Source organism: Triticum urartu, chromosome 2, assembly GCF_003073215.2.
Source record: "Triticum urartu cultivar G1812 chromosome 2, Tu2.1, whole genome shotgun sequence".
Classification (NCBI taxonomy): Eukaryota; Viridiplantae; Streptophyta; class Magnoliopsida; order Poales; family Poaceae; genus Triticum; species Triticum urartu.
This window is the reverse complement of record NC_053023.1, coordinates 618,080,115-618,101,849: the sequence shown is the minus strand read 5'-3', so window position 1 is coordinate 618,101,849 and position 21,735 is coordinate 618,080,115. Positions and strand designations below refer to the sequence as shown.

At 46.2% G+C, this 21,735-nt stretch overlaps 1 protein-coding gene and 1 non-coding gene across 2 annotated transcripts; one reads left to right on the top strand and one right to left on the bottom strand.

The window, feature by feature from the left end:
* Positions 1–13,027: 13,027 nt before the first annotated feature.
* On the top strand, positions 13,028–17,529 carry LOC125539215 (SH3 domain-containing protein 2-like). The gene is made up of 10 exons (XM_048702594.1): positions 13,028–13,314; positions 14,606–14,728; positions 14,808–14,877; positions 14,986–15,137; positions 15,434–15,535; positions 16,225–16,425; positions 16,521–16,583; positions 16,711–16,866; positions 16,972–17,046; positions 17,183–17,529. Exons 1-10 carry the CDS (start codon positions 13,261–13,263, stop codon positions 17,297–17,299), a joined length of 1,113 nt encoding a protein of 370 aa, XP_048558551.1. The 5' UTR covers positions 13,028–13,260; the 3' UTR covers positions 17,300–17,529.
* Positions 17,530–19,031: 1,502 nt separating this feature from the next.
* On the bottom strand, positions 19,032–19,103 carry TRNAP-CGG. The gene has a single exon. It is a non-coding gene; the product is annotated as a tRNA-Pro (tRNA).
* Between the last annotated feature and the right edge of the window lie 2,632 nt (positions 19,104–21,735).

Here is a 21,735-nt window from a genome sequence, read left to right as displayed (position 1 = left end):
CCTCTCGGTAATGCACATCACATAAGCCTTGCAAGCATTGCAACTAATGAGTTAGTTGCGAGATGATGTATTACGGAACGAGTAAATAGACTTGCCGGTAACGAGATTGAACTAGGTATTGGATACCGACGATCGAATCTCGGGCAAGTAACATACCGATGACAAAGGGAACAACGTATGTTGTTATGCGGTCTGACCGATAAAGATCTTCGTAGAATATGTAGGAGCCAATATGGGCATCCAGGTCTCGCTATTGGTTATTGACCGGAGACGTGTCTCGGTCATGTCTACATTGTTCTCGAACCGTAGGGTCCGCACGCTTAAGGTTTCGATGATAGTTATATTATGAGTTTTGATGTACCGAAGGAGTTCGGAGTCCCGGATGAGATCGGGGACATGACGAGGAGTCTCGAAATGGTCGAGACGTAAAAATCGATATATTGAACGACTATATTCGGACATCTGAAAGGTTCCGAGTGATCCGAGTATTTTTCGGAGTACCGGAGAGTTACGGGAATTCGCCGGGGAGTATATGGGCCTTATTGGGCTTTAGGGGAAAGAGATAGGAGAAGTTGGGCGCCCCCCCCCCCCCATGGCCTAGTCTGAATTGGACTAGGGGGAAGGGCTGCGCCCCCTCCTTCCTTCTCTCCTCTTTTCCCTTGCCTTGACTCCTACTCCTAATACATGGAAGGACTCCTAGTTGGACTAGGAAAGGGGGAATCCTACTCCCGGTGGGAGTAGGACTCCCCAGGGCGCGCCATAGAGAGGGTCGGCCCTCCCCTCCTCAACTCCTTTATATACGGGGGCAGGGGCACCCCATAGACACACAAGTTGATCCACGTGATCGTCCTTAGCCATGTGCGGTGCCCCCTGCCACCATATTCCACCTCGGTCATACCGTTGTAGTGCTTAGGCGAAGCCCTGCGTCGGTAGAACATCATCATCGTCACCACGCCGTCGTGCTGACGGAACTCATCCCCGAAGCTTTGCTGGATCGGAGCCCGGGGAGCGTCATCGAGCTGTACGTGTGCTAAGAACTCGGAGGTGCCGGAGTAACGGTGCTTGGATCGGTCGGATCGGGAAGACGTACGACTACTTCCTCTACGTTGTGTCAACGCTTCCGCAGTCGGTCTGCGTGGGTACGTAGACAACACTCTCCCCTCTCGTTGCTGTGCATCACCATGATCTTGCGTGTGCGTAGGAAATTTTTTGAAATTACTACGAAACCCAACAACTAGCGCCTTATAATGGTGGCGCGAGTTATACATCCATGACACAACCATAGCTTTTGCAGTGAATAATTACCCTGCATAAACAATATTGCAGACCAAGGCAAAGATAAACTGATCTTTGACAAAAATAATATGTACTAATAAAATATATTTTAGATGGACATCACCTGATGTGTTTAGGCCGAAAAATAATCCGCCATGAAGTTGATGATCACTAGGTGAAACTGAAATCCCTCGGGGTGAATCGGCCGCGGGAGCAGACACACGAATCGGCCGCGACATTTATAAGCCGGTGCGGACGAGCAAATTGTCCTCCTCATTGTAAGCCAATGCGGACGCGTGAACCGGTCGCGAGGGCGGGCGAGCCGTCTGTGGCGCTGTAATGCAGCGCGGATGGGCGAGTCGGCCGGTGCGTTGATGTAAACCGGACCATGACACGCGTGTCCGTGAAGCCATGCGGCACAACCGAACATGCATCCGTGGTATACCCTCGCCCCCGTTTTTTTAATAGTTGCCCTGCGTAAAAATATTACAGATCAGAGTAATTGTTGTCGGATGAATTAACATGTACTGATAAAATACATAGAAAAATAATACCTGATATTTTTTGCCGGATGCTGACGCTGGATAATGCATAGTGCTGCTTTTGTTTTTGACGGAAGAGTTGATTGGCTCTGTGTCTTCTAGTGCGTGAGGTCTCCGCATAACTCGACCGGAACTTTTTGAACCGGAACTTCTTGATAATTCGGCCGAAACTTTTGATAATCCGGAACTTTTGAACTGGAACCTCTTGATAATCCGGTCGGAACTTTTGATAATCCGGAACCTTTGAACTGGAACCTCTTGATAATCCAGAACTTTTGAACCGGAACTTTCTGATAATCCGATCGGAATATTTCGTAATCTAAGTCAGAACTGTTTATCGACTCGGACGGAACCTTTCAGCGATTCGGTTGGAACCCTTTGTCAATTCGGACAGAATTTTTCGTCGAGGCAATCGGAACCTTTTGGTGATTCAGACGGAACCTTATGTCGAAGTGCTCGGAACTTTTCAATAATCCGGCTAGAACCTTCCGACGAGCCGACGGAACCTTTTGGTGATTCAGATGGAACCTTATGTCGAAGTGCTCGAACTTTTCAATAATCTGGCTAGAACCTTTCGACGAGCCGGCAGAACATTTTGGTGATTCGGATGGAACCTTTTCTCGAGCCGGTGGGAACTCTTTTGCGAACCGGCCGGAACTCTTCAATGGGCTGGGCGGAACTTCTCGGTCCATGGGATAACGCCCTCCAAGAACTCAACACCACCGTGTGCCAGCCCCACGGTGGGCGCCAACTGTCGTGGAATTGTCACGGCAGATGTCCTAGTGTGAGGACTTAGTCGTGAGGCCAACGCATCTATATGGTAGCTTGAAAGGTGTTGAGCGGAATCGAGAGACGCAACACAAGACAAGGGTTTAGACAGCTTCGGGCCCCGGGAAACATTATCCGTAATAGCCCTACATGCTGTCTGTGGCTAGGTTTCATTATGATCATGGGGGAGCCGCCGTGAACCGGCTCTCCTAGTTGTGCCTGGCCCTAGAGATTATCTTCTTGCTTGTTGCTTGTCCCTCTTTGGGGAGCCCTGCCCCTCCTTATATAAGTTAGAGGCGCGGGTTACATGTGGAGTCCTATTAGGACTAGGACTAACCTACCTTCTAATACAAACCGGATACAAGTCCAGGTCTTAACTCCTTGTAAGATAAATGTTCCTCACGCTTTTCCTCGTAAACCGGCCCACCATAACATGAGCCGGCCTTCTGGGCCTTGGGCCTTGTCATCCATCTGAAACACGCGTTGGGTCACCAATGAGTCTTCAGGTTCGTGAATCATCATACCAGTGAACCACCAGACACGTAAGTCGCCAATCTTCTGGCGGGTTACCAATGAAACGCCAAGTCCGGTCGGGTTATACTTTCGGCCGGTTTACGTCGCGGGGTATATCCCCGACAGCTCCCTTATTGGAAAGTAGTTCATCACAGAAATCTGTTCCTGTGACTACTACACCAATTAGTGAGGAAGCTAATGATGATGATCATGTAACTTCAGATCAAGTTACTACTGAACCTCGTAGGTAAACCAGAGTGAGATCCGCACCAGAGTGGTACGGTAATCCTGTTCTGGAGGTCATGTTACTTGACCATGACGACCCTACGAACTATGAGGAAGCGATGATGAGCCCAGATTCCACGAAATGGCTTGAGACCATGAAATCTGAGATGAAATCCATGTATGAGAACAAAGTATGGACTTTGATTGACTTTCCCAATGATCGGCGAGCCATTGAGATTAAATGGATCTTCAAGAGGAAGACGGACGCTGATAGTGGTGTTACTATCTACAAAACTAGAATTGTTGCAAAAAGGTTTTCGACAAGTTCAAGGTATTGACTACGATGAGAGTTTCTCACTCGTATCTATGCTTAAGTCTGTCCGAATCATGTTAGCAATTGCCGCATTTTATGAAATCTGGCAAATGGATAAACAAAACTGCATTCCTTAATGGATTTATTTAAGAAGAGTTGTATATGATGCAACCAGAAGGTTTTGTCAATCCTGAAGGTGCTAACAAAATATGCAAGCTCCAGCGATCCATCTATGGACTGGTGCAAGCATCTCAGAGTTGGAATATACGCTTTGATAAGTTGATTAAAGCATATAGTTTTATACAGACTTGCGGTGAAGCCTGTATTTACAAGAAAGTGAGTGGGAGCACTACAACATTTATGATAAGTATATGTGAATGACATATTGTTGATCGGAGATAATGTAGAATTATTCTGCAAAGCATAAGGAATATTTGAAAAGAGTTTTTTAAAGAAAGACCTCGGTGAAACTGCTTACATATTGAGCATCAAGATCTATAGAGATAGATCAAGATGTTTGATAAGTTTTTCAATGAGTACATACCTTGACAAGATTTTGAAGTAGTTCAAAATGGAACAGTCAAAGAAAGAGTTCTTGCCTGTGTTACAAGGTGTGAAACTGAGTAAGACTCAAAGCCCGACCACGGCAAAAGATAGAAAGAGAATGAAAGTCATTCCCTATGCCTTGGCCATAGGTTCTATAAAATATGCCATGCTATGTACCAGATCTATTGTATATCCTACACTATTTTTGGCAAGGGAGTACAATAGTGATCTAGGAGTAGATCACTGGACAGTGGTCAAAATTATCCTTAGTGAAATAAGGATATGTTTCTCGGTTATGAAAGTGACAAAAAGGTTCGTCGTAAAAGGTTATGTCGATGCAAATTTTGACACTGATCCAGATGACTCTAAGTCTCAATCTGGATACGTATTGAAAGTGGGACCAATTAGCTAGAGTAGCTCCGTGCAGAGCATTGTTGACATAGAAATTTGCAAAATACATACGGATCTGAATGTTGCAGACCCATTGACTAAACTTCTCTCACAAAGCAAAACATGATCACACCTTAGTACTCTTTGTGTGTTAATCACATAGCGATGTGAACTAGATTATTGACTCTAGTAAACCCTTTGGGTGTTGGTCACATGATGATGTGAACTATGGGTATTAATCACATGGTGATGTGAACTATTGATGTTAAATCACATGGCGATGCGATCTAGATTATTGACTGTAGTGCAAGTGGGAGACTGATGGAAATATGCCCTAGAGGCAATAATAAAGTTATTGTTTATTTCCTTATTTCATGATAAATGTTTATTATTCATGCTAGAATTGTATTAACCGGAAACATAATACATGTGTGAATACATAGACAAACAGAGTGTCACTAGTATGCCTCTATTTGACTAGCTCGTTGATCAAAGATGGTTAAGTTTCCTAACCATAGACAATGAGTTGTCATTTGATTAACAGGATCACATCATTAGGAGAATGATGTGACTGACTTGACCCATTCCGTTAGCTAATCACTTGATCGTTTAGTTTGTTGCTATTGATTTCTTCATGACTTATACATGTCCCTATGACTATGAGATTATGCAACTCCCGTTTACCGGAGGAACACTTTGCGTGCCACCAAACGTCACAACGTAACTGGGTGATTATAAAGGTGCTCTACAGGTGTCTCCGAAGGTACTTGTTGGGTTGGCGTATTCCGAGATTAGGATTTGTCACTCCGATTGTTGTCGGAGAGGTATCTCTGGGCCCACTCGGTAATGCACATCACTATAAGCCTTGCAAGCATTGCAACTAATGAGTTAGTTGCGGGATGATGTATTACGGAACGAGTAAAGAGACTGCTGGTAAAACGAGATGGAACTTAGGTATTGAGATACCGAGATCGATCTCGGGTAAGATACATACGATGACAAAAGGGAACAGTAGGCCAAATATGTGGACAATACCGATGAGATCGAATCTATGTTGTTATGCGGTCTGACGATAAAGATCTTCGTAGAATATGTAGGAGCCAATATGGGCATCCAGGTCCCGCTATTGGTTATTGACCAGAGAGGTGTCTCGGTCATGTCTACATAGTTCTTGAACCCATAGGGTCCGCACGCTTAACGTTCATTGACGATATAGTACTATGAGTTATGTATGTTGGTGACCGAATGTCGTTCGGAGTTTCGGATGAGATCACGGATATGACAAGGAACTCCGGAATGGTCCGGAAGTAAAGATTGATATGTGGATAGTAGTGTTCGATCTCCGTAAAGGGTTCCGGAATTCAACGGAAGGGGTTCCGGATGTTTCCTGAAATGTTTGGGCATGAGAACACTTTATCTGGGCCAAAGGGGAAAGCCCACAAGGTTTTTGGAAAGCGCAAAAGGAAGTTTTGCGGAGTCCAGGGGCCAGACGCCAGGGTCCCTGGCGTCTGGCCCTGGAGTCCGAGAAGGACTCTTGCCTTTCGGGTGAAACCGACTTTGTGGAGGCTTTTACTCCAAGTTTCGACCCCAAGGCTCAACATATAAATAGAGGGGCAGGGCTAGCACCCAAGACCCCTCTAGTTTATCCTCCGTCATAGTTTTCATAGTGCTTAGGCGAAGCCCTGTGGAGATTGTTCTTCACCAACACCGTCACCACGTCGTCGTGCTGTCGGGACTCATCTACTACTTCACCCCTCTTGCTGGATCGAGAAGGCGAGGATGTCACCGTGCCGAACGTGTGTAGAACTCGGAGGTGCCGTGCTTTCGGTACTTGGATCGGTCAGATCGTGAAGACGTACGACTGCATCAACCGCGTTGATATAACGCTTCCGCTTACGGTCTATGAGGGTACGTAGACAACACTCTCCCCTCTCGTTGCTATGCATCACCATGATCCTGCTTGTGCGTAGGAAATTTTTGAAATTACTACGTTCCCCAACATCGACTACTTGACCAAATAAAAATCTAGCATTTTCCCAATTTTAAGTCTTGGCAGATTTTAGCAACTTAGCACAATTCAAGTAATCAACCTACACATGCAATTCTAAGAGTATATCAGCGGAATGTAAAACAATTGCATATGAAGGTAAAGGGAGGAGTTTGGAGGGAGCAAACGCAATGTAGACATGGAGATTTTTGGTGTGGTTCCGATACGTGGTGCTATTGTACATCCACGTTGATGGAGACTTCAACCCACGAAGGGTAACGGTTGCGCGAGTCCACGGAGGGCTCCACCCACGAAGGGTCCACGAAGAAGCAACCTTGTCTATCCCACCATGGCCATCGCCCACGAAGGACTTGCCTCACTAGGGTAGATCTTCACGAAGTAGGCGATCTCCTTGCCCGTACAAACTCCTTGGTTCAACTCCACAATCTTGCCGGAGGCTCCCAAGTGACACCTAACCAATCTAGGAGATACCACTCTCCAAAAGGTAATAGATAGTGTGTTGATGATGAACTCCTTGCTCTTGTGCTTCAAATGATAGTCTCCCCAACACTCAACTCTCTCTCATAGGATTGGATTTGGTAGAAAGATGATTTGAGTGGAAAGCAACTTGGGGAAGGCTAGAGATCAAGATTTATGTGGTTGGAATGGAATATCTTGACCTCAACACAAGTGTAGGTGGTTCTCTCTCAGAAAATGTATGTTGGAAGTGTAGGCATGTTCTCACGGCTCTCTGCACGAATGAAGAGTGGGTGGAGGGGTATATATAGCCTCCACACAAAATCTAACTGTTACATACAAATCACCAAACTCGGTGGGATCGAATTATAAAACTTGGTCAGACCGACTTAGTTCAAAATGTGAACGTTAGGATTTTCGGTGGGACCGACATGTCAACTCGGTGGGACCAATTTCATTAGGGTTAGGGTATAACGTAATCTCGGTGAGACCGATTACACAAACTCGGTGGGACCGATTTTGGTAATAGACAAATAGAGAGTTGGTTAGGCAAACTCGGTGGGACCGATTCACTCATCTCGGTTAGACCGAAACGTTACGAAGGGTAAACAGAGAGTTTGCATTGCAATCTCGGTGGGACCGATCGCTCATCGGGGTTGGACCAAAACGTTACGAAGGGAAACAGAGAGGTTGCAATCCCATCTCGGTGAGACCGAGATCCCTATCGGTGAGACCGAAGTGACTAGGGTTTGTGGCAGTGGCTATGTCAAGTGAACTCGGTGGCGCCGGATAGAAAATTTCGGTGGGGCCGAGTTTGACTTTTGGTTTGGGACATATGTGGATATGAGAAAGTAGTTGAGGGTTTTTGGAGCATATCACTAAGTATTTTGAGCAAGTAACTCATTAAGCAACACCTCACCCCCTTTTAATAGTATTGGCTTTTCCTATGGACTCAATGTGATCTTGGATCACTAAAAGTAAAATGTAGAGTCTTGTGCTTTGCGCTTGAGCCAATCTTTTATCCTTAGCATTTTGAGGGGTCCACTTTCTAATCCATGACATGCCAATCATTGAGCTTTCCTGAAGTATTTATCTTAAAATGGCATTAGCTCAATGAGCTATATGTCGTTAGGAATTATCAAAACCACCCAGGAATAGTTGCACTTTCAGACCCATAAACTGCAATAAATCTAAATGGAATATTCTTATTCTTAAGAACTAGGCTACAAGAAACAGAAAACTGAAGAGGGACCCAGCTAGTGACATCGAAGATGTCTAGGTCCACTCCGACCAACACCCCACCAGAAGTGCCTATAGCAGGCAGGTGGTGCCAGTCATAGTTTTTATTGCAGCTAATAGACTTTAGAAAAGCAGGGGTAAGGTGCTCTTTCTTGGTCTCTTGGAAGGAAACAATACTGGGATTATGTTTAGATAGAGTATCAATAATACAGGGGTTTTCCCCAGGGGTTGTAATCCCTCTGATGTTCCAAAAAAGAGCATTCATTTGTATGAGGCTTTCCTAGGGTGTTTGCCCCGTCCATATTTGCTTATGTGTGTCCATCCCACACTGTAATCGTCAATAACTGATGAGAGCCCTTTTAAGCCCTCAGGAGTAGAGGGGGTTCTAGGAGAATCTGTAGGATCACTTGTATGCAACCCCCCTTCAGGAGGTGCATTTGGTTCAGATCTCATATGCTTATCAGGAGTTTTAATGGAGTCTAGAGTTCCTATATTAATACCAGTTTCAGCATTAACTAAGAAGCTAACACCATTTTGTCCTTCAGACATGTGGTGCACATTTTCCTTATGTAACTGCATATCATTTTGACTAGCAGATAAAATAAGATCATTATCTATTTCCACCCCAATTTTGTTAGCTACAATAATAAATTCAGGATTAGTGAAGTGTTCAAAAGAGGTTTTAACAATAGTACATTTAACCTCAGTTTTGTTAGCCTCCAGATTTTGCACTTTCTTGGTATCCATAGCAATTTCCAGCATCGTCCTGTTTCCTACATCCACCCTATTGCTCTTTCTCTGGGCTTGCACAGGCCCCCATTTCTGCTTTTCTGGAGCCCTACTGTTCTGAGAGATTGTAACAGGGTTGTTGTGCATGGGGCTGAAAACTACATCATTAGTGTTTTCCAATTCCAAGTCTTCAACTTCAGCAAACTCTCCCATGATGTCTTCATCTTCCTCATCTTCTCCCATCAGATCCATTTCCTGCAGCAAGGAGTAAGTCTGATCTGCTGAGCATAGATCAGGTAGTTGTTGTAGATATTCCATGGTTTTTTGCCTGGAGTTTCTCCCAGTATTAGTTTCAGAGGTTTGTTGCTGGTCTGAGAAGAGGTGGAGCCAGCTGTCCCCCCGCCCTTGCTACTATTGGTAGTGTTCCCATCATCCACACCAGGACCAGCTCCCTTAGTTTCTTTTCCATTTCCTTCTAGGTCATCCTCTAGCAGATCATCATCCTCAAAGTCTTCTTCAGGTGGCTCAACTTGGATTAGTATCTTGTAGAGCTTTTCTCCTATTCCAAAAATCATGTCAGTAGGAATCTTGGTAACATCTTTGCACCTGATTTTGATTCTGACCACTTCAAAGAAGGTCTTGAGTTTCCTTGCCAATCTAAATCAATTAGGATACCAAATACAGATGCAAACTGCTCTAGGACATCCCATTCAGCCCAAGCAGGGGCCACTCCTCTCAGCTGGACCCAAACTTTTTGGAGCTCACCATAGTGTTCTAGGTCTCCCTTCCAAGCCTCTACTTTGACTGTGACACCATCCATTTCTAGCAACCCAAACATTGGATAGCCAGCCACTTGCTCTATAGGGATATGTGGAGGGAACTTGACCAGGTATGTCCATTCATCAAGTTTCCTGACGTGCCAAGGCCAGTTTGTTTTGTATATGAGGAAGAAGTTGTGAGCCAGATCACTCTTGCTTGCTTGTCTAGATTCAACATAGACAATTTCCACATTTTTTCCGTGCCCCATGTGTTGCTCATTTACATCAGGCACGTCTATTTTGATAGAATCCTAAGCTAGGGGTAGCACTGCCAACAATTTTGCAGGGTTCCTGGGTTTCTTTCTGACTGGGCATTCCTCAACCTTATGTGTGACCATCTTGCAGATAAAACATGCTGGGGGGCTTTGAGCACTGGGCTTTGTGATGCCCAGGCTCTCCACAGCTATAGCATATTACATCCACATATTCTGAGGCAGAGACTCCTTTTTCCCTATTGAAGTTCTGTTTGGGTTTCCCCGCAGGTTTGCCCTTCTTTTGTGTCTGAGCAGCTGAGGTGGCATTGGAGCCCTGTCTCTGAAAGCCAGACATCTGAGGATTTCCAGTCTGTTGTTTCCGCTCTCCTACTTGACCCTGATCAGTCCTGGAGTTTTGAGCTTGCATCATTTGTTGATGTTGCCCCTAGAATCCAGCATCAGAGGGGCCAGCCAGGCCCTGGTTCGGACCAGGCCCCCACCCTCCACCGTTCCTCCACTAGTTCATCTGGGGCGGTGGAAGTAGGGTCCTGGGAACCAAGGTGGGGGGATCTGCTGGCCACTAGGGAATCCAAAGCCAAACTGGAACTGCTATGGTGGTGGGCCAAATTGGGGATCAAATTGGTGGAACCACTGACCTGATTGGTGTCCATCTTCGATCTACCCTTGCGCCATCTGCTTGTTATTCTCGGGGTTTTCCCCTTTCCCTCTATCACGGCCCCTCCCTTGGGCTTCAGCCATAGCAGCGATCTCTTCGAACAGGTCTTTCGCAACTGTGATGCATTCCGCCGGTGGCAAGGCAGCGTGCGGAGATTGGTTGCCAAGGGGGTAGCAGTCGGCGACGGTAACCTTGCGGGTGAGGGCTAGGGTTTTCTCCACCCAGACCAGGAGAGGTTCTGGATCTGGGGGTTCTGGAATCGGGTCCGCGTCCCACAGTTGGCCAAAGTGAGCCTGGGCTGCCTCATCCTCATCTTCCAGCGGGCCCTATGGACTCCTTTGCTTTTTGTTTTTTCTATTGACTTTTTCAAAATTCACCAGCGTCTTCTCCCTCCTTCCAACTGCTGTCACCGCACATCGGATCTCGCCAACGGTGAACTCGCCGGCCTCGACCTTTGCTGCTCCCCGGCTTTGCGCACCACGACCATTACGCCATGGCGAGACGAGCCCAGCTGCCCAGCAAAGCGGAGTCCCAAAGTCGAAGCTCTTCAGGCTCCCTCTCAGCTACGGCGGAGTCTCGGGCAGCCCTGGGGGCCCAGTGTGTCTCGGCGGCCTCACCATCGGATCTGCCCTTGCAGCGACCATAATGCTCGCCACTTCGCCCGCTGTATCGGATCTCACGAATTGGCCTCTGCACGAGCCCAACTTATTACCTTCTCCGGAGACACGCTCCTCCCCGGAATCATGCGCCGCATCTCTTCCTCTCTCGCCTCCGTGCAGATCCTCGTCACCAGCTTCCGCGGCGTGTCTCGTGCGCCGGGCCTCCTCATCGTCTTCTCCATCTGGGATCGGTGGCTCTCCTCCAGCTCCCTCTCCCAGGGGTCGCAGCTCTCCTCGCCCGCCGGATCCATGCCCCCCCCCCATATCTGGAGACGAACTTGGGGGCGCGCGTGGCAGAATCCTTTTCTCCGGGGCGAAGCAGAGTGCAAGGGCCCCCCGTCGAGGTCGCGGAGAAGCGGCGCAGACTCCCTTGGGCCGAGTTGGCCGCAGTGGCGGCGGGGGAGCTCGCTGACAGCAGTGGTGACGGTGGTAGGTAGAGGTGGGCCGGGGAGTCGCGAGAGCTAGCATCGACTAAGTCCTCTCCCAATGGGCAGTATTGTACTGCTATTTGAGATGCATGCATCTGAGGCTTCAGATCATTTAAAATTTAAATAAAATTATGTTTCCATTCCAGAATATAAATAAAAGTGATAAAAACGTGGGTTGGGGCATCAACACTCCTCGCACGTTGTGTCGGCCCATTTAAAACATTCTTGAGGTGAGATATGCTGGTGTCTCACTGCGGACGAGACACGACCGCTCCTAGTTGGCCCATGGTTCTTTTTTTATAGTCCAGATTTATGTGGGGTGTCAGAGCATTTCCTAGAGATGATGCAAAATAAGGCAACCAAAAAATGTTTTAAGAATGAGAGAGTAGGTTTTAGGGCATGACAAAAATTCCTGCCATGGCAGATAGTGTGAAACGGTTGTCCTTAAACTTGCAATTTCTTTAGGAATCACGAGGCAAACAGAGTTTGTTTGGTACTCTCTCTGCTCATAAATATAAAATATTTCTGGATATTTTAGTGTAAACTACATGTGGACTAAAATGAATGAGCAAACACACTGAAACGTGTTTATATACACCCGATTCAAAAAAAAATAGATATATCATATTTGTGAATGAAGGGAATACTTATTATTTTTACTCTGTGCAATGGCTTATCGTGGTCACAGGAGTATTATTATGTGCAACATTGCATGTTCTCAGCTTTATTATTATTTCCTCATCATGTCTATCTTCGGAGATGTTTTCTCTTTTTTTGCGGTGTTCCTATAAAAGGTTGTTGGTACGATGCGCTGGTCTTTTCGGGCCTTAGCATGACGACTTTCTAACTGTTCACTATAACAAGCATTGTTCAGCCCATGTGCACCTTCGCTCGCCTAGTGCGTGTGGTCGTCGCTACATATTCTGCGGACATGAATGTAGTTTGTGTTATTTTTGTTGTTCTTTATACTGCCATGATGCTTGATGAACATATCTCAAATTTGTCAAGAAAAAAGTTCTTTCAAAGTCTACTTCCGTGAACATTTATAATAGATCTGATTCTTAAAAAAAACGAAAAACAAATTGGAATGCTTGCGCCGACAGGTGGTTGGCAGGATAAACACAGCCGACGTACGGAGGCGTCTCCTCGGCCGAACGAACCATCACGCCCTCCCCGTAGGCCCTACGCCCACCGCCACGCGGGCCCGGGACGACCGAGCCGTTTATTGTTCCCGGGCCATCGGCGACGCGGTTCCAGCGTGGGGAGGCCTGGTACGGCCGTGAGGGCCAACCACCACCGAAACATCCTCCGAGGAAGGAAGCCGCAGGCGGCCTCGCCCGGTCAGAAAACCAAAAGTAAAAGGAGAGGAGACCAAACCGCCGTCCCCCGTTCGCCGTCTCCGCGCCGCGCGACCCCTTCGGCCCGGCCGCCCTCCCCGCACCCCCCTCCGTCTGCTGCGCCGCCGCCCGCGAATCCGGGCCATGGAGGCGCTGTGGAAGCAGGCCTCCAGGCTCAAGGAGCAGGTCGCCCGCCAGGTGAGCCCGACCGCCTCTGGCAGTTTTTCCGATCGATCTGGGTGGAGTGCCCCGAGCGGCTGGGCTGGGCGCGCGCACACAGTAGAGGTCTGGTGATGATGATGTGCCTGTAATTGGCTCGGTGTCTGATCTATGTGGGGTATGTGCTAGAGAGGCAGTTGACCTTAGTAGGCTATATTGATGCTGGAGGCCGGAGAAATGGATAGATGGAGATAGAGGGTTGGCAATTTACTGTGCTTGATCGTGGGGGGAAGGGAATACAGGTTTGATTTGAAGTATACATATTAGGTTTGATTTGAAGTATACATAGACCGGAGAAATGCTTGAGGTGATCAAATTGGCTATTTTCTAAAATAACTGAGTTTTTACAGCGAAAGGGAATACAGGTTTGATTTGAAGTATACATATTAGGTTTCTGATCGAAGGATTGCTCATGAATCATCGTTAATCGTCCAAATATAGAACTGCCATAAGCCCATAAAACACAATCTGTCCGGATACACACACACAAAAACTTGACCCTTGGGGGAAGAAATCCGAAGGCATTTTTTTAGGTCTCCAGCCATGACAGCAGCACAAGGGAGATCCGGCACGTACGGAGAACAAGACGCAGCGAGGGGCCTTACTCAGCAAAGGGTGACCTGTCGCATTACACTGTTTAGACTAGTACCTAGCTGCCAATCTGATTGCTTTGCATCCATCTTTCGCAATCGTAGGATGATCGGCTGAAATAAACGTGTTACATTGCCTTAGGAGCACTCGGGCTGATGGTATTACAGGCTAGAAGCCAACTATCACATATCATGGTTATGTTTGCCTCAGAGATAACTATGTTGTCTGGAAATGCAGAAGGTGGTTCACTGTTAACATTCTAGAACTTAACAAAATCCTTTCTTTACTACATAATATGGATGTTTGTTCATGTATTTATAGTAAGAACTACCAGCTGAGTAAGGCGATCTCAAGATTCTGAAGTGGACCTATAATTTGCAATACTGTAATTACACATACTAGTATTTTTCTACTCATGCTTGTGCTTTGCCAAGTGAAGCGGAAATTCAACAGCACCCCATTTTCAACTACCTCTCACGCATTGCAAAACTGGAATTACTTGTATGTAACCTTTATACTGAGTAGATATTACTGAGCTATAACTGGCCACACATACTACATGGTATCTACTTAAATAATAATAAAATTAATATATATCCCTGCTAGCGGCATCAAAACATATAACTTTCCAATTTTCGTATGAGTAAAATAATATTGTAACATGTATGTACTGTTGCAGGGTGTGTTTAAGCAGTTTGGGGCTGGTGGCTATGGAAATTCTGATAATGCATTCACAGACGAGTCAGAAGTTAAACTACATCAGAGATTGGAAAAACTTTACTTATCCACTCGTGCTGCCAAAGTATGAGTAACGCAATTTCATCGTCTCTTTTCTTTCTACATTGTTTCCTTTGGATTAAAACATTGGCATCTTTTGCCAGCATTTTCAAAGGGACGTCGTTCGGGGTGTGGAGGGCTACATAGTGACAGGATCTAAGCAAGTGGAGATAGGTATGTCCCTCCAATTGTATATTAGCTCAGGGGAGTAATTTTTATCTTTGCATTACTTATCCATGGTATATTATTAATTATGTATTTACATATAATCTAAATTTGCAGGGAACAAATTGTCTGATGATAGCCAGAAATATGGCATTGAAAACACATGCACAAGTGGTAATACTTTATCCAGAGCTGCTACATACTATGGAAAGGCGCGTTCACTGATAGAAAAGGAACGCGGGAACATGCTAAAAGCATTTGGTACTCAGGTATATTTTCCAAGTGCTGGATTTACCCTTTACCTTATGACAAGATCCTCCTGATGAATTTCATTGCACATAGTTTTTACTATATGTTAACTCATGTACATGGTTAAATGAACTTGTTAGGCTATATGATATATATATTTGAAAATGCATAACTCCTTAAATGCCTATATGGATATTCTTATAGATTATCATTTGGAGTATAACCGAACAGATTTATTTTTATATTTTTACATCTAAGTGTGTAACCAGGGTATAATATGTATTGATACAGTGTGTGATTAATTATTGAATTCTAGGTGGCAGAGCCTCTACGGGCAATGGTAATGGGTGCCCCTCTAGAGGATGCTAGACATCTAGCCCAGAGATATGACAGAGTAAGGCAAGAAGCTGATGCTCAGGTGAAAATCCTTGCTCACATATAAGCACATCTTATGCAATGATAAAATTGTATTCTTGATGTTAGAAATAATTCTGGAATTCCCTTGTAGTTATTTGGTAGTTGAGGACAACACTCATTCAGGATCTAGATAAGCTACATGGTCCACAACTCCACACTATAATAGCATGTTTAGTTTATGCTTCTACTGCCATGCCTTCCTTATATTGCAAGTATCATAGACGCACAGTGGAGAACATCATATGTGTAGAGTAAATCATATGTGTACAGTAAAATGACGGATATAACTGGACTCTCTGAACTGGCTTTGCTTCTCAACTGCGCGTTTGTTATTTTTGTGTGGAGGAACCATCACACTGTTACTGTGTATATGGACAGATCAATTCAGCCTCTCATCTGAAGGGTGTTTCCATCACTTGAACTGTTAAATTTAATCATTTCCAAAGCAGCAATATCAATGCCAATTTTCCAATTCATGCTCTTCAATGTCCAATTAAATACTTAGTATCAGCAGTTCTGATAAGCTTATGTTACATTTAAGAACTTCATGCATCATTTTGTCACAATGTCAGATCATGTAATTTAATTGAGTCATTCTGAATTTGAACAACATATAAGTAATTATGTGCTCGGGGCACTTCATTTCTTTTGTACGAACAGCAGTATTTATCTTACTTTTGCCCTTCGTAGGTCGTTGAAGTTTCAAGGCGTCAAAGCAGAGTAAGAGAATCAGCTGGGAATAGTGACGTGATATCAAAGTTGGAGGCAGCTGAGTATAAACTTGAAGAACTGAAGTCAAACATGGTGGGGTTAGGAAAGGAAGCGGTTTCAGCTATGGCTGCTGTAGAGGGGCAGCAGCAAAGATTGACATTACAACGCCTCATTGCAATGGTAACCATCAACTGTGCCCATTTAAAAAAAATCTTATGCAATATATTATCGTGAGAAAATTATGTGGTCACTGACATTCGCGTTCTGGCCCGAAGGTTGAGGCGGAGAGAACTTATCATCAGAAAGTCCTGGAGATCCTTGACCATTTGGAAGAAGAAGTATGAGATTCCAGCATTTGTTATATTTTCTTGAATTCTTAGTTTTCAATTGGCACATCCCAGAGTGTGCGACATGAAGCATATGGAAACACTGATGCATGAATTGAATGACTATTTTGATTGCTAGATGGTGTCTGAGCGCCAAAAAATTGAAGCACCTCCACCCCCTGCAGCAGAAAGTTATATGTCACCGCCACCACCATCATATGACGAAGTTAATGGCATGTTTGCCTCCACTTCTGCTGATCAGGCAGTTAACTCTGTCGACTTCTTCCTGGGAGAGGTGTGACATATTTACAATACATAAAGATAGCATGCCAGATGTACAAAAAGTTGATCATATCTGGGAGGCTTATTAAATGTGCTTTCTGTATTCTTTATGATGCAGGCGCTCGATTCCTTCGAGGCTGAGAGTGAGTTTGAGCTTAACTTGTCAGTTGGCGACATCGTTATCGTCCGGAAGGTAAATAGTACTTTTCATATCTGTGCTCTGTAAGCTTCTCCCAAGTTAATAATGTTCCCTATGCGTGGTCCTAGAAGCTGCACATACCGTCTTGTGGCTTCCGTTATTAATCTGACAATGTCTTGTCCGAACTCAGATATCAAGCAACGGTTGGGCGGAAGGTGAATGCAAGGGGAAAGCAGGATGGTTCCCACATGCCTATGTCGAAAGACGCGAGCGTGTTCTGGCGAGCAAAGTCCCGCATATTTTCTAGGGGTTTTGAGGAGGAACATAGGTTATAGGTGTTTGATTTCAATAGTTGAACAGCGTACTTTCAGACTTCTACAGTATTCATGTGTATAGATTGAATTTTCGTCCCGTGAGCCAGTTTTTGTGGAGATAATGTACATCTGACATTTCAGAACACCAAACTGGCCATACGCAAGCTTTGTATTGTTGTTTGAAACGATTGAATGCTCACTGGTGGAGTTCGTAGTCTTTTCACATAATGTGTTTTTCGCCCGTATGATAAGAGATGTTGATGTGAAAGAAAAATATGGCCAGTTGGCTGCTCGGCTTGAAATGGTCAGCTGAAAGTCACAGCCATGGCAGCATCTGGCACTAAGAAGATAATTCAGCCAACCAATGTATCCTCCGTACAGGGAATACTCGGAATGAAGATCATGTTGCTGGTTTGTTGTGGAGCAGGATGGCGTGGAGATCAACGTTTGGTCTAGGCACATCAATGTTGCCGTAAGTGGAACGATCCTTATTTTTTCTAGGGAATGCCATCATGGCTACTTTATTTCAGGACGTGCTTGAAATTTTGCTAAGCTATGGGTTACTACCTCCGTCCTGGTTTATTGGTCCCCATTTATAATCTGTGCCAAAATTTGATTATAAATTTAACTAACAAAATGTTCATGCATGTTATAAAAAATTATATCATTGAAAACTACATTCAAATACGAATCCAACAATATAATTTTTGTTGACATGCACTGACATTTTATCAGTTAAATCTTTGATTAAAATTTAGCACAAATTATAAAGGGGACTAATAAACCAAGACATCATTATTTTCTCTAACACAAATTATAAAGGTAGTACATCATTATTTTCTCTAACACGGTGCAAGAAATCCACTCTTCCAATCATCCCAGGGAGCCATAATAAATCAATCTGCATAAATTGCGGAAGCTCCATTCCATATTCTGTTATGTCCAGCACAAGCATTTACCACTTCAATTCAGTCAGACTCAATTTGGATTGAGTTTAAGCCCAATGTATTTGCAAGAAGAAGGCCTTGGTGCATCGCTATTGCTTCAGCTGTCTGAGCATCGTCGACATGTTGAATGGTAGAGCAAGCAGGAGCTAGAAAAACACCACGAGCGTCTCTGACCACCGCACCCGTGGAGTCTTTCATTTCGTCGGGAAGCATCAACATTAAGTTTAATGAATCCTTCCCCTGGTTTTTTTCAACTCCAGTCCTGTTCATAGTCCTGGGCGAAAGAGCTCTCTGAAAGTTCAGACAAATGGCACGAACTGTCGGCGCACTCCTGATTATTGGCGGACATAGTACCAGCATGTAACCATAATTCCTTCTCTGACACCGATGCTGCGTAAATTATTAGGCATAAATTGATGAGAGGATCGGAGAAGCTGTTCTAGAATTACTGATCCCGACCTATCAATGACAGCGGTCAAAATCATCGTATGCATTATAACTCAGCGGGATTTGTAATATGCGTCCAACATCAACTGGGTTAAATATATATCACGCCGGAGATCATCAGGCTGGGTAAACGGAACGATACTGAGTGAGAGATAGTGATACCAGGCCAACAGGCCGCACAAAAAGCCGAAGAAAAACGCCCAAGGGCTGAACAGGAAACACATGGACAGGAGGGATTGCTTGGGCTTGGGCCATCGAGCAGGCTATATTTGCCAAAGCCTGCAGAGATATATTACAGTACACAAGAAAAAACTTCATAAAAAGATTAAGAGGGGTGTTGCGAGAATCGAACTCGCGACCTCTCGCACCCGAAGCGAGAATCATACCACTAGACCAAACACCCGGATTGATATTATGCCTCATTGCAATATACTCCTATTAGACTAAATCTGGTTTTTTACTTCACCGATAGCTACAGGCAGTATGATGATTAGTTCAAACAAACACGGTGCATGTGGAGAACCGAAGGAAGTCTCCGAGTGCGTCAACACTATTTCGAGCTCCAAAGACGAGCTATCCTCGCTGGTCGCCCTTATCGTGTCCGCTCTCCCCCTATTTTCGGCAAACCTATCGCGTCCTCCCTCTCAAAGATGACCAAAAGAGTAGCATGCAGTTGCATCACGGCAGCAACCACTCCGTGCCTAACTGCGTGCGTGCTTTCAGGCATCGTGAGCTGCCAAATTCATCAGCTCTATCTCATTGGTGGGTAAACCGAAATCCGTTAGCTAGATATAATTGCACGGCTGCAGTGCATGCGACTGATCGACCCCTTCGATCGTCCGGGTCACTCGTCATGTAGCGAGCGAACCCGTGATAGCAACGTCGGCCGACTGCCCATCACGTCTGTGCAACCTACGTAAGCCGTTGCATAGATTATTATTAGCTTGAGTATGTGTGTCCGCAAGTGTTGTATGGCCTTGGACATGAACCTGGTGGGTGAAGGCCTGGCTCTGACACGGTGCTTATTGGATTTAGACCAAAGTTACATGATACGTATCGGCTTTTAATAAAGCAAGCAAGCAGGAGCCATCCGTGGGAGAGGACAAGCGGCAAGAGACCAAACGGGAAAGAGTAGGCAGGCCGGCGGTCACACGCACCACCACACCACACCACACCACAGCGACTCATCAGAGTGAGCGAGACCGAGCGCGCGCGAGGGAGAATCAGAGAATACAAAAGCAGCCGCAGCCAGGGCGCAGGCCGTACCCATCTTTCCGCCATGATCCATCACGCCTGTGCTGTGCCTGTGCAGCGCAGGTACGTGGTTCAAGGGAGGAGGAGGGGGGGCACGGAAAAGAAACAGAGGGCGCGCCGCTCCAAATATACCTGGCCCGGCCGTGACCCTGCCTGTTGCCACTGACTGACTCGCCGTGTTAGTATGTTAACCTAGGCAGCTACCCTGCCTGTTGCCACTGACTGACTCACCGTGTTATGTTAACCTAGGCAGCTAATCATTGCAGCCTTGGAGTACTAAGTAATAACCAAGCCAAGTGCCGCGCTTTACCGTAACACCTATCATTCCTCCGGCGCCCACATGGACATGGACAGGACCCGTGACAGAGAAGAGAGCGCGCCCCCGGCAGCCCGGCTCCCTTTCTTGTTCCAGCACGCACGCCTTGCGCGCCGCGAGCCTATCGCACTCCTTGCTTTCCCTTCCCGGGTAGCAGTAATATTTTCCTCGGCCTGCCTTGACCATTCTGCTTTCGGTTACCGGCTCCAATGTACCCCTGTTTTAAATTACTCGTCGCAGAAATAGATGTATCAAGAATTAAAATACATCTAGATACATCCATGTCTGCGACAAATAATTCGAAACGAAATGAGTACTGCCGCGGCACGGAATCAGCAGGAAGAAAAGTTTGAAGAGCCAGCGATTTATTCCACACGTATACGGATGCAGGGCAGTGGTGCAGGACTAGAGCACCCGCATGGCTAGGGGTATGATGCGCGGATGGACGCTGAAATGGGCAAGAGGCGTGAGGTTCTTTTGACTTTTTGCAAGGGAGGAATCATCAGTGTTCATGGGCGGAGCAGCACATGATGCTGTTCTCCAGCAGCCCAACCATCACCGTTCTGCGTGTGTCGTGCGGAACAAGGGTTGGTTTCGAGCTGCTGCATTCAGGCCAACTCCAACATACGATCCAAAACGGACGTCCATTTTAACATGTTTTCGTTTGTTTGAGGCGGTAATGCGGTCACCCATATTCGTTTGGGGTCGTTGCTGTGTCAACGGGCCCAACACGCGGCCACACCCCAAATCATTTTTGGAGCGGACGTGATTCAAAAAATCACAAAAACTAAAAAAAATTGCCGACAAAATTAACATTAAAACATAAAAAAATAAAAGAACAGCCCGATTCCACAGTTCACATAGATTTAATTAACATAAAAAAGAAAAGAAAAGTGCCGCTTGCGCACTCCTGCCATGCCCGTCGCCGTCTCCTCACACGTCGCCGTTGTAGTCGTCGTCGCCAGTGAGGTCGATATAGGGCGGCGGCTTCCAGAGATGGGCCGGTCCCTAAAAGGCGGGAGGCTCCTTGAAGGTGGGAGGCGCCTGCACCACCTCCCCCCTCCCCCCGTGGCGACGGCTCACGCTCCCGAGACCGCGGCGTCGTGGGCACCAGTTCACGGCCCTCACGGCGTCGGCCATGTCGCCGGCCGTGCACGACCAGCTCCATCACTGGCCCACCAGATCCGGGTGGAACGCGGCGACGGGCTGCTCCTCCAGCACCTCCTCCCTCCTCACCTTCTCCTTGATGTCCACCATCTCCAGCTCGGGGAAGGCGACGTCACCGGGGGCAGAGAGGGCCATCATGGTCTTTAGGCCCTCCTACTGGCCCTCATCGTGCATGTTCATGGAGTCTTCCATGACGCGTTGAAGGAGTCGGGCCTCCTCCTCCTCTGTCATGCAAGGAGGTGGGGGGCGACGGAGAGGGCGAAGGCGACGGTGACGGCGTCGGCATGATGTCGTGCAC